Consider the following 22,284-nt stretch of genomic DNA (forward strand, 5'->3'; position numbering starts at 1 on the left):
GCAGAGCTGGAGCACACAGGCCTCTCACTGCAGGGAGCATGTCCCAAATTCTCCAAGGGAAGGGAAACTCCTGCCACAGGACCTGGCCATGCAGGACCAGGCTCTTGCTCTGGGGCAGGTGGCACTTGCCTGGGTGGAGCTGAAGATGGGCTGGGGATGGTCTGCCGATACATGGGTGAACTGGGACTGAAGCTCAGAGGTGGTGGCAAATTGATTCTCAAAAATTTTGAAGAAGGAATGATAAAAATTCCCATTCTTTACTTTTGGGCACAAAGCAGAATTAAATGAAGTGTGTTCTCCTCACAGTCTTGTGAGGAGAAACCAAACATTTTGCTCTAAGTTTGGTAAACATTGCAGGTGCTCGGAAAATGGATGCTCTTAGCTCTGTGGACCAGGAAAAGCACTGAATCAAACAGGTCTGCACCTGATGTTTTCACCTGCTTCTCCATGCGGGTTTTGAAACACATTTGCTCCCAGGACCCAAGGAGAAGAGATGAGTTGACACCACCAAGAAGCTAGATCAATGGTTGAGCTGTCTGTCCATCCTAGCCTGAGCTATGCCCAGGAAAGTTCAGTTTCAATTTTGTGCCCCAGAAAATGGAGGGAAAGGCGTTAGCTGTAGAGTCTAGCCCATCCTGAAGGAACTGGGCCAGGAGCATGGAGGTCTGCACATCTCCCAGTCTCTAACCCAGAGACCTCAGAGATCAGGAGGAGAGCGAGGGCAAGCTGACTTTGCTACAGGGTTCCCAGGTCAAAGACGCTCAGAGACACCAAGGGGATGCTGCCCAGGCTCGTGCTGGCCTTGGAGACTCGGAGCTTGCTTGTTTTCTTACATCAATTAAGCACCTATTGTGTCCAGAGCCTGTTGGACCGGAGGAACACAACAGAGGGGCAGACAAAGTTCCTGCTGTAGGGAGGGTGACAAACTTGATACTCATGGAATGTTCATGGCTCCTGGGGGGGCTTTTCCACGATGGATTAGCTCCTTCACTCTCCCAGGACGCCTAAGAGGAAGGGACAAGTGGGACATTGCCCAGGACAGTCAGCTGTGCAGAGCAGCCTGTCAGGAGCCTCAGGCAGGTCCCTGCTTCAGCACCAAAAGCATCCACTTTGTGTGGAAGGGGGAGCCAGGAAGGCGACAGGCTGAGGCCTGAGCGGCTGGCTTAGAGACTGGCTATTGGGTCTGGGAAAGCAACCTGGGAGCCCACCTCTTAGACTCGGGTGTGGGATTGGGCTGGATTGCCTCTGGCACATCCCTACCTACACCCCTCGGTCAGTGACTCATTGGAGGACAAGTCTGCCCTTTTGAAATGTTTTCACAAGAAGCTCAATTTATGGCATCAGTTAATAGGTGCCCAGCATTGAATAAAGGGAACTAAGCCCTGAGTGAAGTGCATAATCAGCTTTTTAAGGGAAATTGTGCAAGTTTTACTTAGAAAAGAATCAAAGAGCGAGTGCGAGGCTCTTTCTCAGCCCTTTGGGGGCACGGGGTGGGGCAGATCTCACCTGAGGGCCCAGCTGCCTGCAGGGCCCTCCCAGGGGTGTGGACGGCGGTCAGAGCCCGGTGGGGCACGGCCCACGGAGCAGCAACCGCGGGGCGCCACCGTCTTCTGTGCCCAGGGAGTGTCCCCAGGGAGCAGGGCTGCCGGCATGGCATTGTCAGAAGATGCAGGGTTTGTGGGTCGTCCTTGAAAGGGGAGGAGGATGCCCCCCGGGCGCCTTCACCTTCCCCGCCTCCAGCCCAGGCTGCCAGAACCAGCAACCTGGACCTGAGACAACCCCTTGCCCCCCTCAGGAACGAGGTTCTGCCCTACCCATCGGTCCACCGTGTCCAGCGGGTATGGCGCCTGTAGCGCCTCCTGGGCGGACACGTGGAGGGACCGCTCTGCCGGCGGGGGCAGCGGTCCGGGGTCCCAGCCGGCCGGCGAGGGCGGGGCGCAGTGCGCGCAGCCCCGGGCTGTTTTCGAGCCGGGCGGGCGCGCGGGGCGGGGCGGGCGGGGCGGGGCGGGCTCCGCGCTCCGTCCGCCCCTCGCGCCGCGCCGCGCTCCCCGGCGCTCCCGCCCCTCCGGTGCAGCGGCGGTCGCGGGCGAAGCAACTTTGCGTGCGTCCAGGCGGGCCGGACTGTCCCGCGCAGAGCCCGCGAGGTCATGGACGCGCTGGCCTGGCTGCTGCCCGCGCTCCTGCTGCTGTGCGCGCCCCCGCGCCGCGGCGCCAGGTGAGCGGGCGCCCGGGGCCAGGGGAGGTGCGGCGCGGGCGGGAGCCCCTCGGTGCCCCGGCGCTCGCCGGCTGGGGCTGCGTCCCTCCCCGGCCCGAGACCGAGTTCGGGATGGAGGCCGGTGCGAACCTCGCACACCCGGACCCCGAGTCTTCGTCCCGTGCCACCTCCATCTGCCCCGCGCGCGGGTCGCTGCCCTACGGCGGCGGGACCCGCGACCTCGCTCCCGCAGCCCGGGTGCTGTCCGCCGTCCCGGTGCTGAACGCGGCGCGGCGGGGCCAGACCAGGGCGTCGAGCCGCTCCCGGCGCCTGCCGGCCCCGCTGAAGAAGACAGGTCCTGTGTCCCCGGCCGCCCCGCAGTCGGCCGGCCGGCCCTGCCTGGCTGCTGCCCTTCCTGGCGCGGAGCTGAGGCTCGGCAGGACACGCTACCGGCAGGAAGAAAGGAAAGACCCGGGCCCTGGGGGCGGGGTGGGGAGGAGGCTGCCGGTGGGAGTGCGGTCTGGTCCGTTGCCTCTGGCGGGGCTGGAAGCACCAGCAAGGCGCATCCCCGCTGCGCCTGTGGTGGGCCAGGACGCTTCGGGGTTTCCTTTCAGGAGCCATTTCAAATTGCAGGGACTGAACTCCTGAATGTGCAGGTGGATGGCAGCCAGGTGCCCCCACAACAGAGAGAGATGGGTTTATTTCTAACTACTGGGGAAGGAGGAGACCTGCCTCCCCATAGAGGAAGGAGGCTGGGAAGAAAGCCCCCACCCTGGCTCCAGCACATCCCTGGCTCCTCTCTCCTCTGTGGGATCTAAAATGGGCTCCTGGACACCAGGGCATCTTGGGCCTCAGCACTGAGTCCAGCCACCTGCCATAGGAGTCATGAGCGGCCAGTGAGGGGTCTTCCTGGAAACCATCTTGGTGCAGAGGCTGCAGAAAGCAGCAAAAACAGGCCCTTCAGCATTCTGGACTTCAGGGTCACCTGGCCGATGGACAGTGGACTGTTAGAAACCAGAAATGGCTGATCATCAGCCTGTGTGTGGCTGTAGGCACCCCTGGAGCATAAAATGGGGGGGGGGGGGGTTTCAGAGTTTCCCTGTCAGTGATGGGGGACAGGCCCAGAAGGCTAGTTAGGGCCATCAGGCTGGAGACCACAGAGGAGGCACGACCCTGAGCCTCTGAGTAGCCCTGTTATCTCCTCAGTCCCCATGGACCTCTCCCCTCACCTCTCCTGACTTAAACTCAAGGGAGGTACCCTGAGAGGCAGAGCGGCAGGCACGGGCTGCAGGCCCACAGCCCCTTAGCCCAGTCTGAGAGTCAAGGTGCTCCGAAACCCAAAGTTTGAGCCCAAGCGTGACACCCAAACTCACTTGGTGGCAAATCCTGTCCTGCTGTGGCCTGCGGCTTCTTGTGTTTATTTACCCTATTTACAGGCCTTTCATAGATTTCCTGCTGGAAATTCTCCAGGCTCCACCCCCAAGTCTGTATACGCAGCATATTTCCTTCCTAAAATCCAAAACGTTCTGAGTCCTGACTCTATGTGGCTTTCTGGGGTGCTGGGTAAGGGGTTGTGTAGCCGTTTCCCTGGGCAGGAAAGCTGGGAGACCCCGCCCCATCGGGGAGGAGGGCCTGACCCTGGTCACGTTCCTGTCCTGGGTGGTGGTGCCGGTGCTGCTCTGCTGCATCCCTTCTCTGATGTGGAATGACATCTTCTCACCACTCTTCAGTCTGTCCTTCAGACAGTTCTCCCAGCCCTGCTGCTCTTGGCTTTGGCCTGGCAGTAACATGGCGTGGGGTAGGGCTGAAGGCTCCCCCAGGTGGGAAGAGGCCAGGACAGCGGCCCTTCAGTGACCTCCAGACAGCCTGGTGCTTCCACGTGGGCCTCTTCTGCAGCAGCTTTCGAATCCCCTCCGCTCCAGACGGTGGCCTCCTCCTCCTTCCTCAGGCTCCAGATCCTGGTCCCTGGACTCTTGTGGGGGGACAGTGGCACTTTTCTGGCTCACTGCTCAGTGGAGATCCCAGTGGTTCCTAGCAGGAAAGGTTTGGGGGATTAGAGACAGGAGCTTTGAGCCATGTCATGGGCCGGGCCTGAGTCTGAGGACCCCCAGCTGCTTGCCTGTGTGGGTGTCACCCCTGGGCTGCTGGCACCACCGTCTCCCAGGAGCTCACGGCGTGATGCCTGGGGTGCTTCTCTTTGCCTTGGTAACTGGGATGCGAGCGAGGCGACGTTGCTCTAAAAGCAGAGCTGTCAGATCCGTGGGCTTTCTGCGCCTGTGGATGGATCCTGCTGGGAGCAGCTCTGCTGCCTGGCTCAGCTGCACCCACCTTCCCTTTCTGTCCTCAGGGGTACAGGCAAGCTCAGGGGTGGGTGCCAGGAGGAGAGGGAGGCCCCATGACATGGGAGCAGCCCACGGGGACTTCTGCCCCATGGTTGAATTCCTGAACTCGAGTGCAGAACCAGAGCCTGGCACATTTCTGAGCTTCTCTGTCATCTGCCTGAAGGATGCCTGACTCCAGGACACCCCGGACTCCAAGGCCACCTCCCGAGATCCCTGTGACTTGCCAGGGAGAGTGGAAACCTTCCTGCCCGCTGCCGAGCTCCTGCCCCCCACCCCCATGCAGCCCTGCCTGCCCTGCGTGTCCTGATGGGAGTGAGGGAAAGCGGGGCCTCCGGGACCAGAGTCCTGCACGAAGCACCAGGCCCTTCACCTCTATTCACGGCTGGAAAAATAGACAGCCACTATCCCAGGAAAGAAATGGCACAGAGTGAGGGCTCCTCCCTTCTCAGTCCCAGGAAACTGTAAAGTATATTTATTTCCTGCCACTCCAAGGTGAGCTTCCTGCGGGCTTACTCCTGGCCTGGCTTCATGCCCCCAAGTGGACCTGGGACTCGGGTGAGGGAAAGTGCACACACGTCATTGACCTGAGACCAGCAAGAAACGGGGCCCAGGAAGGACAGTGTCTTCTGTGGCTTCATGCCAAGCAAGCTAGATGGCAGCTGGACTGGTCCAAAAATAAAGCATAAGTCAAACACTTTATATCTGACCTTCAGGGTGACTTCCATTTGCATCTTCTCTCTCTCTCTCTCTCTCTCTCTCTCTCTCTCTCTCTCAGGACTGAACCCAGGGACCCTCAACCAATGAGCTACACCCCCAGTCCTTTTCCTGAGTTGCCCAGACTCACCTTGAACTTGCAATCCTCCTGCTTCAGGCTCCCTAGCAGCTAGGATTATGGGTATGGCCACCGGGCCTGGCTTCATCTGCATACCTCGTCGTGCTTTTCTAGGGCCTGGAATTTATTTAGTGCCATCTTACCCCTCATTACCACACTGCCTGCCATGGCCATTGCCATGGTGGGTGGGTAGGGGGTGTGGCTCTGGAATGGACAGCAGACCCTGATGCCTTGTCCTGCCCACCATGATGTGTCAGAGTGGCCTTACAGGAAAGATCAAAGATCTGTGGAATTTCATTAGCTGAGGATCCTGATTCAAAGACCCCTCTTCAAACAGAAAGTGGCTTAGGTGGGGTGTGGGGGCCTGAGTACCTCGCCACTGATGCTTCTCAAGCTCAGGCGTTCCCGGGGCTGCTGAAACCTACCTGGGAGTGGAGTTGGCCAGGCAGGATGCAGGGAAAGGCAGGCTGTCTGCATCCCCAGCCGCTGCCCATGTCTCCACAGGAAGCATGTGTTTAACTGTGACTAGCTGTGCAGCCCCTGCCAGAGTCCCCACCCTGGCTCTGCATGGAGGGCGGGGGTTTATCCTGCGCTCAGTGCAGGACTGTCCCCACAGGACGATGCTGAGAGCTTCCCACAGAGGAACCCTCTTCCCCCTTGCCCCTCCCAGGTGCTCTGGTTCTTGCCTTCAGCCTCTGAGGGCACTTTCTCAGGGGCCCTGCTGCCTGCAGCCCTGCTGGGGAGCTGTCCCAAGGGGCTGAGCTGGAGAGACTGGCGTGGGACTGGAGGGGGCTGGCAGCTGGCCTTGGCCTTGGCTGCTGTGAGCCCAGGCTTCCGTCCCTGTCCCTGAGGAAGCAGGAGGCAGAGGTGGGCTTGGGCAGGGAGGGGAGCAGTCAGTGCCTGGAGGAGCCCAGGGTGCATGGCTGGAGGGGTCTGAGGGCCCTGTGATTGCCGATGGCCCAGCCTGGGGCATGAGTGTCTCTAGGCGAGACTGAGGCTCTGGTCCTGCCCTTCCCCCTCCCTGCCTCTTCCCTGAGGACTGAGGCCAGGCCCAGGGCTCAGGGACCCAGAGGCCTTGGGGCTGGCCCTGTGCCCTGCTCCAGCTGCCTGCCTCCAGTTCTCACTCCTGATTTTAGGAGCCTTCCTCTCCCCCGCGGTGGACTGTCCTTGCCCGTGGGCAGGAAAAGTTGTCATGAATGAAGGGACTCCAAACAATAGTCGTATTCTCTTACATTTTGGAGGCCAGAAGTCCACAGCTGTCCAGGAGCTTTGGGGACATCTGTCCAGTCCCTGTCCAGCTCCTGGGGTGACTGGCCGTTGTGGTCCTTGGCTTGCAGACCATCAGGCTGCCCTCTGCCTGGGTCTATTCATGCCTCTCTCTGTGTCCTCCTCGTAAGGACAGATCGCAGGGTTTAGGGCCCACCCTCATCTGCTATGGCCCGTCTCACCTAATTACATCTGCAAAGACCCTGTTCCAAAGTAGGTCACTTTCTGAGGTTCCAGGGGGACAAGAATCTTGGGGGGACATTGTTCAACCCAGTCCAGCTGCACAGGATGGGTGGGTGGGCTACTGGAGTCCCTCAACTCTGGCACTGCGGTATATATGTGGGGTAGAATGGAGCCTCTGGTGGCCGCTGAGAGTCATCTGGGAGGGTCACCCCTCCAGTGGTCCTGCTGGTGATAGCAGAGTCTGTCTGGGGTCAGACGCAGCCCCAGAAGCACATGGCCATCTGGTGGCCCAGCTGGATCCTCCTGAGGGGGCAGAGCAAGAGCCTCTGGGTCCCTTTTGGGCCCCAACTGTGGCCTCCTGGTGCATTCCTTCCTCCCGGGCCACCTCCTAGGGAGGACTCTAATGGGCCTGGGGGCTTCCTGCCCCTGTGGACAAACCCTGGAATGGGGCAGCTCTGCCGAGGCCCCCTCCTGGTCTCAGAGGGACAGTTAGAAGAGGGAACTATGGGCAGTAGTTGGGCTGCACATGGTGGCCCCTACCCTGAGGTAGGGTGGAGAGGGCAGGACGTGGTGCAGAAAGGCAGAGAGAAGGGCCCGGGGCCTTCTGGGCCTCCCCGTGTCTGCCCAGCTTGCCTGCAGAGGCTCCCACTTGTCCTCCCCGTGCGTCCCACCCAGCGGCTGCATCGCGGGAAGGGATCAGGGCTCTGACCCTGGTGCCCTGCCTGCCAGTGACCACCTGGCTTTGTAAACCCAGAGCGATGAATGACATTGGGGACTACGTGGGCTCCAGCCTGGAGATATCCTGGCTCCCCAACCTGGACGGCTTGATGGAGGGCTACGCCCGCAACTTCAGGCCTGGCGTTGGAGGTGAGGCCTGGGCTCGGGGCAGGACGTGCTGGCAGGGACAGCTGCATCCCGTCGACTGTGGCTACGGGCCTGCTAGACTCTTGGCTGGCGAAGGGGTCTGGTTCTCCCCCAGGGGTCTGTTGGACTTCACGTGAGGGCCCCAGGGAGACCAGAGCAGGTGGGTCTGCCTCCCCAGGCCACGGAGGCAGATGTGCCCACTGCAGGTTCCCTGCAGAGGCCCTGGCTGTTCCCTCCTGTCCCACCTCCCTGGCGTGGATGGACTGCCTGGCAGGGGGGTCCCTGCTATGCTGGCTCCAGTACCCCACTGCTCCTTTATGCAGGCCCCCCTGTGAACGTGGCCCTGGCCCTGGAGGTGGCCAGCATCGACCACATCTCAGAGGTGAACATGGTAGGTGCCCACCTGCGCTGCCTGCCAGGCGTGTGTCTCGGGAGGGGTGGGGGCTGACCCTGTCCCCTGCTGCCCTGCGTCCCTCTGCAGGAATACACCATGACCGTGTTCTTGCACCAGAGCTGGAGGGACAGCAGGCTCTCCTACAACCACACCAACGAGACACTGGGCCTGGACAGCCGCTTCGTGGACAAGCTCTGGCTCCCCGACACCTTCATCGTGAACGCCAAGTCCGCCTGGTTCCACGACGTGACAGTGGAGAACAAGCTCATCCGGCTGCAGCCGGACGGTGTGATCCTGTACAGCATCCGGTGAGCGGGGCAGGGAGGCCAGGGCGCTTCTGCTGAGCCTGCTGAGAGCCCTCGGCTCCCAGCAGCCGCTCGGAACCCCGTCCACTCCCAGGGACGGGCTTTCTGGACAAGATGTGCCTTTTGTCTTGTAAATGGGGTTGAATTCATAGGAGCAGATCAGCCCTGAGTGTCCAGGGCAGTGGCCTTTGTCAGGTCACCTTGTCGTGCGTTGTCGCCTTCATCTAGTTTCAAACCATCTTGTCCCCCCAAGAGGAAACCATACCTTTGAAAGCAGTCACTCTGTTCCCCGCCCCTAAAGCTCCGGGCAGCCACCAACCCACTGTCCCCAGGGACTTGCCTGCTCTGATGTCCCGTCTTGGTGGAACACCAGCTGGCCTGTGTCCGGCTTTTCCTGCAGCATCCCATTTTCCAGGGTCATTTGTGTTGTGTCACGGCAGAGCCTCCTTCCACTACACTGTGTCCATCCACTGGTCTGTGGTGGACGTGCATTGCTTCTGCCTTTCTGCTGTTGTGAACACACGTGCAGTGCACCTGTTTGAATGTGGTCCAGCACATGCCTTTGAAAGATGCATTTAGCCGGCAATACTGTAAAAATTAGAAGCTTTTACATCGGAATCTACATATCTGGCCTCTCCTGGAAAATCAGAGCTGTTGGTCCCCTGGGCCTGCTCTCCAGGGGCCGTCAGCCATCCCTTGGGCCATGCTGGGGAGCCCAGGCTGGGGTTGCCTGGTAAGTCCCCAACCTGGACAAATAGTAGGTGCTTTAAAGGACGGAGAGAAAGAATGAGCACCAGCTCCTGGTCACCCTAAAAGAGAGTCACGCCATGGTGCTGTTTTCAGATTTTACCCAGAGGCTGGGCAGCTGGCAAACAAAACCTGGGCAGTAGCCAGGGTCCAATGCAGTACCCTGGCAAGCAGCTGGCTCTGGGCTGGGCAGGGGCGTCTCTGTGTGGGAGCAGGGGAACTTCAGGCTTGGCGGAGGCTCCGGGCCTCACAGCATGTGTGTCTGGACAGAATTACCTCGACGGTGGCCTGCGACATGGACCTGGCCAAGTATCCCCTGGACGAGCAGGAGTGCATGCTGGACCTGGAGAGCTGTGAGTGGGCCGCCTGAGGCAGGTCCCCCGGCGTGGGCTCCTCTAGCTTGACTGGCAGATGCCTGGTGACACGGAGGCCTGGACAAGGCTGGCTCAGAGGACAGGGAAGCTTTCAGGATGGGGCTTCTAGATGAGAAGGGCCTGGGGCCTGAGCAACTTGGCCATGGGTCAGCGGGACAGGGGCCTGACCGTGGACACCAGGCTAGTCCAGTGATGTAGATCCAGGCCAGCCTGCATCCCCGTGTGCCCCAACGGTGGTGGCCCAGCTCTGCCAATACCTCTGGCCCTCTGCACCTGCCCAGAGGTGTGGGGTGTGGTCCCAAAGCCCAGTGCCCCCTGCTCCTGGCCAGTCCCTGTCCTGGGTCAGTTCCACCCTCAGACTCTGGGTGTGGACAGACTGCTGCCTGGGCCTGGGCCAGGCCCTGCTGCCCACCTGCGGGCTTTCCTGCAGATGGCTACTCTTCTGAGGACATCGTCTACTACTGGTCGGAAAACCAGGAGCAGATCCACGGGCTGGACAGGTTGCAGCTGGCCCAGTTCACCATCACCAGCTACCACTTCTCCACGGAATCCATGAACTTCAAGTCCGGTATGTGGGGTCTCTTCCCATGTGCAGCTGTGTCTGTCTCAACCCTGACCGAGACCCAGCCAGCTCTGAGGGCCCAAGATGCAGCTGGAGAACCGCTCAGGAGGCACTTGGGAAGTGCCCGCATGGGCAGGACAGGCGGGGACCTGCCAGGTCTCCATGCTGCCAGCCCTTGCTGTCCTCCCAGCACTCTGGGCCTAAGGGGATCCTGAATTCACCAGGGCTCAGGGGCCGCGCCTTCCTGGGCCACCTTGTCCTTCCAGAGCCTGGCTGTGCAGGTGGGGCTTTGCAGAAGAGGCAGACGTTCCTCCCCTGGCCAGGAGGGCTCCTCAGAACCGCTTGGCAAGCTTGAGGCAGTAGCAACACTGAACTTCCCTCATCTTCCTCTGGGTGACCCTGTGCTGCCTCACACTGTAGCCAGACCTAGGGCAAGGGAGACCCCGATGCGTCAGGTTGTCGGCGAGGGCAAAGAAGACGAGGGTCTCCCCTCTGAGCCTTGCGCTGGGCCCACGTGCCTGCTAAGGCCTGTGTCCCCCAGACCTGTGGGGTCAGCGGGTCGGGCAGTGAAGGCAGCCTGACAGTGGGCCATCCCCGCAGCTGGCCAGTTCCCCCGGCTCAGCCTGCACTTCCACCTGCGGAGGAACCGGGGCGTCTACATCATTCAGTCCTACATGCCGTCCGTCCTCCTGGTCGCCATGTCCTGGGTCTCCTTCTGGATCAGTCAGGCAGCAGTGCCCGCCAGGGTATCTCTAGGTGTGTGAGCAGGAGCCCCTGCAGCCCTCGGGCCCCGTCTCTCAGCCCCCGAGCAGCCCGGCCAGGCTGGGCCTGGTCAGAGGAGCCCCGCTGCACCTGGGTGGGGGACAGAGGGCTGGGGTCCCTCCCTCCCCAGGCTGGGGTGGGGGGAGGTGGCTGTGCTGCAGCAACAGCCCCCTGTGTCGCCAGGCATCACCACCGTGCTGACCATGACCACGCTCATGGTCAGTGCCCGCTCCTCCCTGCCGCGGGCCTCAGCCATCAAGGCGCTGGACGTGTACTTCTGGATCTGCTACGTCTTTGTGTTCGCCGCTCTGGTGGAGTACGCCTTCGCCCACTTCAATGCCGACTACAGGAAGAAGCGAAAGGCCAAAGTCAAGGTCACCAAGCCCAGGACAGAGGTGAGGGCGCAGGTGGGCGAGTCTCAGGTTCCCGGGCTGCTCCGCGGGGTCACCCAGGCCCCCTCTGCTGGCCAGCCCGGCAGGTCACTCTCAGCCTGGGCCCCGGGCTCCTTGGCCAGCCTGCTGCGGTCACAGTGGCGCTTGCGGAGTGCAGAGGGTGGCCTTGCTGCTGGCCAGGTGGGGTCCTGTGTGGGAGCCCTGGCCCCTTGACCCAGCTTGGGCCCTGTCCCCTGCTGTGCAGATGGACGTGAGGAACGCCATCGTCCTCTTCTCCCTCTCAGCTGCTGGGGTCACCCAGGAGCTGGCAGTCTCCCGCCGGCAGTGTCGCATCCCTGGGAACCTCATGGGCTCCTACAGGTCAGTGGAAGTGGAGACCGGGGAGACGAAGAAGGAGGGGGGCATCCGCCCGGGGGGCCCAGGGGGGATCCGCGCCAGGTTCAAGCCCATCGACGCGGACACCATCGACATCTACGCCCGCGCCGTCTTCCCCGCGGCCTTCGCGGCTGTCAACGTCATCTACTGGGCAGCCTACGCCATGTGAGGCGGACCCTGTGCCTCTGCCTGCCCTGCGGTGGAGGCGGAGGCTGCCGGGAATCCCCCGAGGAAGAGCGCCCTCTGCGTCCAGGTGGGAGGACGGTTGGCCCCGCAAAGGGAGAGGAAGCCTGTCTCCTGCGCTCTGACCCTGGGGAGGACCAGCCTGCGCTCCCGGTGGACGGAGACCGTAGCGGACAGAGTTCAGTCTCGGGCTCACCCTGACTTCCAGGCCTTTGCTCTGTGGGATCGGGATTAGGGTGGGAGGAGGTGGTGCACAGCCTCTGCTGCGGTGAGATGGGGGAGAAGCCACTGCAAGTCCTCCTTGATCCCAGCATGAAGTAAACCTTGACCTGGCAGCGGCTCTGTCTCAGTCGCTGCGGCGGCGCCACGGCGGGGGCCACCGTCTGGTGCCAGGGGTGCCCTCTGGTGGGGGCTCTGGGGAGGCTCATGGAACACGGTGTGGGCATACCCCACGGGCCAGGAAAGCCCTGGGGTGGGGTCCTCGCAGACGCTGAGGCTGGGGGCTCAGGATGGAGAGGAGCCGCTTGGTGACACTGGCGTCGTGTGCTTGGTGCCTTCTTGCCCTGCCTCTGGGCTGTGATGGGCTCCTTCCTCAAACATAGAGCAAGGGTCCAGGCACAGGGCTGGCTGACCCCTGAGCCACCTGCTTTTGAGATACCTTCCTGAAATCCCAGGGCTGGGGACAGACTTGGGGCCAGAAGAGCTCAGGCTGTCCCAGCAGATGAGCCACATAGCTATGTCCAGGGCACCAGGGAGGCCAGAGGCACAGGGGCCTGGAGGAGGCCCCGGGGGCAACACCCCTTGGTCCCTGGTGGGTGCCCAGGCCCAGGGTGCCACTCTGGTGCCTTCTTGGGTGAGGTGATGGAGACTTGGGGGACACTTGAGGCCACACAGATGCCCTGTCCATCCCACATGCTGCCACCAAGGACTCAGGGTAACAGCAGTGCCATTCAGGAGCCTGACAGCCATTGGAGCATGAGCTGGCGCTCTCAGCGAGGGTGCAGCTCTCCCGCGGCACTGGGCCATCCACACAGAGGACGCAGCCTGCAATCAGCAGAACAGCTGTCCACTCCCTGACTGCTGCAGGCTCCAGCCAGCAGAGCCAGCAGAGGCCGGCTCCAGAGGAGCAGTCAGTGAGGCCCAGCACCCTTCCTGATCAGGTGGCATCCTGCCACAGCCTGCTGGCTTTGTCACCCTCCTGGTGGCCCCCACCCCACTGCACTGGGGCACTTAGTGGTGACTGTCGTGGACCACAAGAGTGCCCATGACCACGGCCCACAGTGTGAGCTGACCAGACCCTCAGTGGCCCCAGGCCATTGTAGGTGGCAGGGCAATGAGGTCACTGATGGCCCAGACATTTTGCCAGGGTCACAGGGTCCAGCTGTTTCCCAGGGGGCAGAGGAGGGTATCTCTGCCCAGACCATGGCTCACCACTTCTGCCTCTAGCTCAAACACCCTCACCCCCAAAGACTCCCCACCCATGCCATGCTGCAGGCCCTGCACTGAGGATGGGCTAGGAGGCTGGGAAGGACTGGGCTCCAGCGTGACCAGGAGCCGCACACAGGAAACAGGCCTCGGAGCCAGCAGGGAACAGGTGGCCAAGCAGCAGCAGAGCCGGATCTGGGTCAGCTGGGGCCCCAGGCCAGCTCCTGACGGTGGGGGAGGCAGCAGAGCACAGCCACAGAACAGGCAGGCCCGTGTGGCTCAGGAACAGGCTCTTTGTTCACCTGGGGCCTCTCAGCAGGGCAACTGCTTTCCACCTCTGTGGACCTGGAGAGCTGCCCAGGTTGGGGCCCAAGCTCCAGATGGAACACAGTGCCTCCTCTCACCCCGGGGCAGCCGGGCCTTAGCCCTGAGGAAGGCGAGCAGGGTCAATGCCGGCTCTGGGCCTCTGGGGAGCGGGTGGGTTCGAGTTCACTGAGTGCTGGACTCACCTGGATCCAGAGGCCAGCGGGCTGACACCCCTGCAAGGCCAGGAGCTCCCCCCAGTGCCCACCTCTGCCCTGCCTCCTTGCCACCCGCAGCTGCCCAGCTCGGCTGCTTGTACCCACGGGGAGCTATTTAAAGCCGCTTTTGAGGCTGCCTTGGGCTCCCACGCAGCCAGGCCCACTGAGCTGCAGCCTTCGCCTGAGTCCGCACCCAGCAGTCTCTCTGCAGCCTCAGGCTGCTATTTCTGCCCACATGTTTACAGGGCCAGGAGGAAGGACTGGTGCTTTTCAAACAGCGGCTTCTATTCCGGTGGTGACGGCAGGAGCAGATTGAAGGCCAGGGGCGGATCAAAGTTTGCAGCTGAGAGGAGCCAGCTCGGGAGGGGATAGTGGCCTCTCTGCCAGGGGCACCTGGGGCAGTTGGCGGGCGCCTCATCCTGGCAGGGGCAGGTCACGGGGCTTGGTGGCCTCCTCTGACACAGGCAGGGATGTATGCTGGAAACAGGGACTTCTAAAGCTCCCTGGAGGCTGAGGCGGGGGCCCAGGGTGTGGGGAGACAGTGCCCAGCTTCTCCTGCAGCAAGGGCAGGACTAGCCCCAATGCGAGGACCAACCCTGCCCCTCCTCTCAGCCATGGGCTCCCTTAGGCGGAGCCCAGCAGGGCCCTGGGTGCAGGCAGTTTACGTGGGGGGTCGGGAGCTCTCTTCCTAAGGCTGCCAGAACCAAGTGCCACAAACCAGAGGATTTACAACGGCAGAAGCCGCTGCTCTCAGAGCTCCGGAGGTGGCAAGCCGCAGAGCCAGGCGTGGGTAGGTTTGGCCCCCTGGGGAGGCTCCAGGGAGAACCTGGGCCAGGCTCTGTGCTCCTACTGCAGTGGCCATCCTTGGTCCTCTGGCCCGTGCCCCCCACAGCTGCCTCCATCGTCAGTGGCATCTGTCTCTGGGCCTCTCTTCCTCCAGGGTGCCCTGCACTTGCTTCACGCCTTACCCTACTTCAGCACATGACATCTTAACCACCTACATCTGCAAAGACCCCGTTTCCCAGTAAAGTCATTCTGAGGTTCTGGGAGAAGGCTGTTCAACTCAGTCCAGAGGGAGGTACCAACCCTGGGGGCGTCTGCCCACCAGCTGCACCCACGAGGGCTGCCCCCAGACTTTGACTTGGTCCTTTCTACCATGAGGGCTCTGGCTCCACAGATGGGAATAACAGGAGGATTCGGCGTGGTCGAGTGAACCCATCCCAGCATGCACTGGGGTGCAGCAGGACTTCCTCCCCTGCCCACGCTCCTCCCCTGCAGCAGCCCCAGCTCACTTGCACACCTGACCAGGGCTCCTGCTGGGACAGGTTGCGGGCACTGCTCAGGCTGTGCAGGGACTTGGTCCCGCCGATGGGTGTGGGATGCAGTGGGAGAAGACATGCAGATCCTGAGAAGGACAAGTGCAGAGTGGAAAGTGTCCCTGAAGATCAGCAAGTCCTAACCCTGGTACTGGGAAGGTGACCTCACTGGAAGCAGTTTTTGAAGATGTAAGATGAGGTCACCCTGCATTAGGATGAGCCCACTGCTGTGTCCGGCCTCTGGTCCTTCTATGAGAGCTCACAGACATGGGGAGAAGGCCAAGGGAAGAAGGGGGCAGAGGTGGGGCGACGCTCCTGTGGCGAGATGGGAAGAGCAAGAGCCTCTGAGGGCTGGGCTGGCAGCTCTGGCTCCCCTGCCCCGAGGCTCTGAGGAGCCACCGGCTGCAGCTTGGAGCTGTCACTGGAGCGTGCCCTTGAGGGACACGGGGACCCAGCTCCTTCTGCTTTCTGTCTCTGCCCCTGGCTGCCAGGTGGTGGGCAGCTCTGTTCCCCACCATGGTGTGCTGCCTTGCCACTGTCCCAAACCGATGGGTCCACACGGCCGCGGACTGAGCTCCAAGGCCGTGAGCCGGCAGGGCTCCCCCTGTGAGCTCCCGCCAGGTGTCTGTCACCGCGATGGGGCCTGAAGCCCTGGTACCAGCCTGCAGAGCAGGAGGCAGTGGCCCTTCCTCTTGGGGCTGCTGTGGCTCTAGCAGGTGTCCCTCTAGGAAAAGCACCTGCAGCAGAGTCTAGCTCTCGTGGTCACCCAGCACCTGGCACTACTTCTGTCACTTGGCCCAAGGTTCCCATCCGGGGGCAGTTTGTCTCCAAGAAGAAATGCAGGAGTGTCAGTTGGCACTGAGGTTTAGTCTGCAGCAAGACGAGCTTCACAGTCAGGGCAGCCATCGCCAAACCCCCTGCCCAGGTCCAACAGGCCTGGGTGACCCTGGGACTCATGATTTACTCCATGGTGTGGCTAGGGCAGGTCCCAAGCTTTCTGCCCTGAGGAGAAGAATGGACCCTATGAGTTGAGAAGCCCCTCTCGCAGCCCTGCCTGTGGGAAGGAAGAGGAGGAGCCCGCTGTGGGCCCCTGTGCCCAGTTCCCCCTCCAGTGACTTCGTCTCACCAGGTCAGCACACATGATGAGGGCTTTGGCTTTTGGTGCACCAGAGGCCAGGGTGTGGATTTTAAGGGCAGCATCTGCCCCTATTCCAGGAGGGCACAGTGGTGGGGCCAGTGGGGGACTGTCTAGCCCACCAGCCTGGGCCTCTAGGGAGTTTTTCCACTGCTCCCCGAGGCCAAGGGAGGGACGCCGGGAGGAGGCTGAGGATGTGCAGGGGCCAAGGAGCTGAATGGACACCCAGGCAGAGACTTAGAGGGGTCACCTTCCAACAGGGTGGGGGACAGCCACCCCTGCTGGGAGGGCCATGCTGCCCACTGGGAGCTCTTCATGCTGGTGTTTCTGCGGCCTTCACCCGCGCTGTGCGCCCTGCCTCCAAGGGTGTCCTGTTGGAGTTGTCTCCTCCCAGGCAAAGGGTGGGCTCTTTGCCACCCACTGTAACATATGCAGACCCTTAAACTCAGGGTTGGTCCTCCATTGTGTACCACTACCCAGGTGCACCCTGTTGCTCCTGTGGGTTTTGTGGAAAGGGGGTCTGGGGCAGAGGTGCCCACACACTCTTGGTGCTGTGGGGAGTGACTGTGAGACCCAGGCAGACCAGCTGGTAAAATATCAGACTCTACACAGTGCTAGAAAGTTCCAGCTGTGGGGTCAGCTGTGGGTGCATGGGACGCCCAGGGCAACAGCCACCAGGCCGGCTTGCCATCGCCAGGTCCATGGGGTCTTGGGGCCCTGGGATGTGGGCCTGCAGGTCTCTCAGCCACCCGACCCCATGCCCACACCCAGGCACCATCTGTGGGGCGCAGAGGAGTCACGGAACAGACCCAGGGAGCCAGCTGTGGCTCCAGAACTCCAGCTGTGCCTATTAAGGAAAGGCAAGTGGCCCAGTCTTCCCGTCCAGGTCCTGTGATGTAGCTGTCCCACCCCTGGTCCCTGGGAAGGGCCGAGGTCAGGCTGCCCCTCCCAGGACGCAGGGTTGGGGAGCAGTGGTCCACTTCTCCTTCTGCCTGTGGCTCTGAAGCTCATTTTAAAAGGGACTCGTTTTCCTTCCCCTCTTCCCCTCTCCCCCTCCCTAACCTGGAGGCAGGGAACAAGCTTGAGCTCTCTGAGCTCTCTGTGCTCCACAGGAAGGAGAGGCCTGCTGAGGATCCGGGAAGTGAATGACTCCCAAGTTAACGAGTGAGCCCCAACCCGTCCTCGGCCGGGCCGGAGAGTGTCACGGCACCCCCAGAATGGAGCCTTTTAATAGCTCCTTTAAAATCCCCCTGCTCCTCCTGAGGGGCAGAGCCACAGGCTCAGGCACGGGCCCCTTGTGTTTCTCCTTTGCTAACAAAGCAAAAAAACGACTTTTTTCCTTTTTCTCAAAATCATGTCCTTATTCTTAAATCGGCATTAATTGGCCTTGGAGACGAGGATTAAGCTTTTGGTTCACTCACATCTGCAGGACAACAAGAGTCCCCACAGCAGCCTTCCCACCTCCTCAAAGTGGCCACAGACGCAGGACTCTGCACCCCTCAGGTTGCACCTGTTGAAGGTGGTGACGGAGGACAGGAGAGCAGTCACTGATGCCCTCATGGCTGTGGCAAGCCCGGAGCCTGGGACTGTTCCTGTGCAAGGGCACAGGATGCCTAGCTGCTGTGGCAGTGCCCTGCCTGAGCAGGTTGCGCAAGGGTCCTACCAGCTCTGACCTTGAGCTCAGGCACGCAGCTCCTGGGAAGGAAGAAATTCTTATGCTAGACAGCCACCCAACCTGGAGGGAGCTGGAGTGGCCCTCATCCCATGCGAGGAGCCCAGGCCAGCGAGGCCGGGGAAGGACTCCTGGACAGGCATGAGGGGGCCCAGTGCTGACTGCCCACCCAGGTCAGCAGACGCTCCTGACAGGGTCACACCTGCAGGCACCATTTCAACAGGTCTGCTGACCCCTCAGGGTGCCCTTTCCCTCAGCAGGGTCCCTCCTGGATGCCCAGGGCACAAGTTCTGGGCAGCCAGCTTGGCCCCAAGCTTTGAGTCTTCAGCCTGGGATGGGCCCCCAGTCCCATTTCCCTGGCCATCAAGGACGCCACACTTCCCGGCGGTGTGGGGCAGGGTTGGGTGACATCTCTTGGAAGCCTGACTTGCATGGGTCACTTCGGGTCACCCTGATGACACAGTTCTCAGTGTCCTCGAGGTCCTGTGCAGAAGTGGACAGGTGCACTGAGGCCCATGCCCTGGGTGCCTGCACAGACCCCAGGAAGGTGGCGCATCTCTCAAAGCTGCAGTAGCTCACCACATGGTGGGGGCACATGTCCCCCAAGGTGCATTGAAGGCTGAATGAGGGCCTGTCCTGGAGGGGCCTTGGCAGGGGAAGGGTCAGCAGGCTCCTGACTCTCAGTGATGAGGTCCAAGGGCCTTCTCTGCAAGGGGCAGATGGGACGCTTTCCAAGGAGAGCGGGGACGAGCACCACCGGGAGGGACCCGCCTCCTGTCCTGGTGGAGGGGCTTGCTCCTGGCCCCAGTGAGTTCCTGGTGTGTGCACGCACCACCTTTGTCTCGAAGGCCAGGAACTGGGGCCAAGCGGAGTTCACAGTGGACTGGGCTCCCCTCTGCGGCCGGCCACAGCCGCCTCCCACCCTGGACGCAGGCAAACGTCTTAGAGACTACGTCTGGTGCGACAAGAGCTGTAGCATTTCCGGGTCTTTCCTTAGGTGGTGCCTGGTGGGGGCACTATCAGGCTGACCGAGGCCGAGGCCCGGGAGCTCCATGCCTCCTGTGGGCTGCTCCCCGGAGGACAGTCCAAGTGGGCGGCAGGCGCCTCTTCTCCCACAGCCTTGCCAGGCCAGGGACCTGAAGGACGCCACCCTGGCAGCCTGGCCTTTGGGCAGTGTGTGAACAGTGCCCGGCCTCAGCCGTATCCCGCAACAAGCTTGGTCTCAGAAAAGGGAGAGGAAACCAGGAGGGCGGGGTTGGGCAGTGGAGTCCACTGGCAGCAGGTCCCCTCAGACACACGTGTGTGGCGGGATTCCAGGCCCCAGCTCAGGCTGAGGGTTGGAGGCCTTCCCCCACCCCGCCATTGCGGGCTTCAGCCTCCGGGAGCTGAAACAGCGGAAGCAGGAGGGGCTGTCAGCATTGCCATGGCGACATGGCTCTGGCAGGCTCCTTGGCCTCCACTGGGTCTTAAATAACCCCAGGCCCCGAGGGAGGCGCAGGGCAGACTCCACTTCCAGCCTCACCCACCACCCTGCAGCCTGGGAGCCCAGGCGTGGTCTGTCCAGTACCCTGACCAGGTTGCCTCAGCCAGCACCAAGGACAGTGGCTCCACCCTGTGGCATGTCCCACATGGAGAGGGGGTGTGGCACGTGTCCCGCAGGGACATCAGGCCCCAGCCCCGCCAAAGCCTTGCAGAGCCCCAGCCAGGACTCCCACCCCCTCAGGAGGTCCCCAAGGGAGGTCACAGACATGCCAAGATTGAGTGGGAGGAAAATGTGCTTCCTGCAGGGTTGTGGCACCCCATCCCCAAGTCAGCCCCCCGTCTACCCACGGACAGAGAAAACTTTCCCAGCTGTCTCGCCTCCGCTGGACGCAGCTCCAGGTTGACCCCACAAGAGTGGCATGAGAGTGGCAGAATGGAGAATGGCAGAGACACAACACAGAGGTCCAGCACACAGGGACAAGATGAGGGCACGGGGACAAAATGAATACACAGGGAGGACATGGGGAGCACCCGGGGACAAAATAAGGACATAGGGAGGACATGGAGTGGACACAGGGTGGACATGGGGAGGACACTGGGTGGATATGGGGCACACACAGGGAGGACATGGGGAATACATGGGGACAAAATGAGGACACAAGGAGGACACAGGGAGGAAACAGGGAGCACATACAGTGGACACAGGGAAGGACACAGGGAGAATGAGGTCCCAGAACATACCCACAGGAGACACTCAGATTGTGTCCAGGTCCATCCACAGATGCTCCAGGGACCACAGGATGACCAGAAACCCTCCACTATGGTGAATGAGCAGTGTGTAGGGCCAGGGTCTGAGGACGGCCACCCCAGGCAGACCAGGGGGCCTCAGGCTGGGTCCCCTGTGTGGAAGGGATGCTGCTGCCACAGGTAGGGCTCTGTGGGCTGCGTCCAGGCTGGGGCAGGAAGCAGCCAAAGATGGGATGGGGAAATAGAAGCACCTGTATTGGGGGCCAGGTAGGCAGGGCTGTGCGGTGTTAGAGGAGGACAGAGGACAAAGCACCCCTGTGACCCAGGCCAGTGGTTGAGTGGAGGATGGAGGCCCCAGGAGCCAGGCACCACTGTGGGGAAGCAGCGTCCCTCCTATGCCCCCTCCTGGGGAAACTTGGCACTGCGCTTGCTGAGAAAGACGAAGCTCCTGGCACCCAGAGGTGGACGCCCACCCAGCCAACACCAGCAGCAGTGGGCGGGGAGGCTGGATTGCAGGAGAAACATGTCCAATCACAGGCAGAAAACCAAAGTGGTGTCCAGAGGCAAAAGCACATGGATGCATACACACACACAGGAGTGCAGACATCTGCAGCCACACACATGCATGTGGACCTCACACACAGGCACCCTGTTGCACACACATGGTCATCCGGGTGCACGTACACACACGTGGACCATACACAAGCACCCTGGTGCACACACACGTGAACCACACATGGTCATCTGGGTGTACCTGCAACACACGTGGACCATACACAAGCCACCCTGGTGCACACACACGAGGACCACACACAGAGGCACCTGGGTGCATGCACATACATGTGGACCACACACAGGCACTGGGGTGCACACACATGTGGACCACACACAGTCATCCAGGTGCACACAACCGAGGATTGTGCACGCACAGGCACCCGAGTGCATGCACACACATGTGGGCCATGCACAAGCACCTGGGTTTACACACATGTGGACCACACACAGGCACCCAGGTGCACACGCACACATGTGGACCACAGTCATCCGAGAGCACACACACACATGTGGGCCACACACACAGGCACCTGGGTACACACACACATGGACCACACAGGCACCTGAATGCATACGCACACACGTGGACCACACATAGTCACCCGGGTGCACACGCATACATGTGGACTGCACACACAGGCCCCCTGGTGCACATGTACATACATGGACAATACACAGTCACCTGGATGCATATATACACGTGGACCTAACACACAGGCACCCTGGTGCACACGTGCACACATGGACCACACACACACACACACACAGGCTCCCGGGTACACACGCGCACACATGGACCACACACACAGGCACCCAGGTGTACATGCGCACACGTGGACCACACACAGGCACCTGGGTGTGCGCACACACACACACACACACGGGACCACACACACAGTCACCCTGATGCCCACGCACACACGTGGACCACACACAGGCACCTGGGTGTGCGCACACACACACGCACACACGTGGACCACACACTCCTTCACGCCCACTCTGTGGAGGACTCCCCGGCCATGTCGCCCTCCCCACCCTCCTGCACGCCACAGTTCTCATCGACCTCCCTGCTCCCCAGCGCCACAGGTTCCACTGCCCACATCCCAGGTCCCAGAACCAGCCTGTCCTCCAGGACCTGGTCTCCTGTCCCCAGCACAGCTGCCATCTTGCAGGTCCATGTGGTACGTAGACAGGGGCCTGTCCCCACCAGCACGCGGGCCCCATGCGGGTACCACCCTAGCCCACCCTAGCCACTGCGGCACCTCGCAGGCCCTCAACATCGGCCGCATCAGTGAGGTGGGTGTTGCCGCTGGAGCCGGCTCCTCCCAAGCCCGTGATCCGTGACAGAGGAAACATCTGCCACGGGCCCTCAGCTCAGCACCAGGCACCGTCAGCAGATGTTCTGGGCCCTTCCTGTGGCCTGAGGGGTCCTGGCCAGGCCCCACCCAGGTCAGACTCGCACCTGGCAGGGGACCCGGGAGCCGGCCTGACCCACCACAAGCTGGGCTGGGCTGGGCTGCTGACGCGGGCAGAGCAGAAACCCCTTTGCGGAGGATCCCACCACAGGGTCCCTGTCAGAGGGAGCTGAGGGTAAGGCTGGTGCCACTGGAGAGCCAGTCCTTCCTGAGGGTCAGGGGTCTGGATGTCCCAGCCCTC

General features: G+C 61.7%; 1 protein-coding gene across 1 annotated transcript; it reads left to right on the forward strand.

The window, feature by feature from the left end:
- The first annotated feature begins 1,790 nt into the window (after positions 1-1,790).
- GABRD (gamma-aminobutyric acid type A receptor subunit delta) lies at positions 1,791-11,770 on the forward strand. Its single transcript, XM_079149754.1, has 9 exons — positions 1,791-2,215; positions 7,572-7,684; positions 8,005-8,072; positions 8,163-8,383; positions 9,398-9,480; positions 9,932-10,069; positions 10,664-10,819; positions 11,009-11,220; positions 11,462-11,770. Exons 1-9 carry the CDS (start codon positions 2,148-2,150, stop codon positions 11,759-11,761), a joined length of 1,359 nt encoding a protein of 452 aa, XP_079005880.1. The 5' UTR covers positions 1,791-2,147; the 3' UTR covers positions 11,762-11,770.
- The last annotated feature ends 10,514 nt before the right edge of the window (positions 11,771-22,284 follow it).

Source organism: Sciurus vulgaris (genome assembly GCF_902686455.1).
Source record: "Sciurus vulgaris genome assembly, chromosome: 1".
Classification (NCBI taxonomy): Eukaryota; Metazoa; Chordata; class Mammalia; order Rodentia; family Sciuridae; genus Sciurus; species Sciurus vulgaris.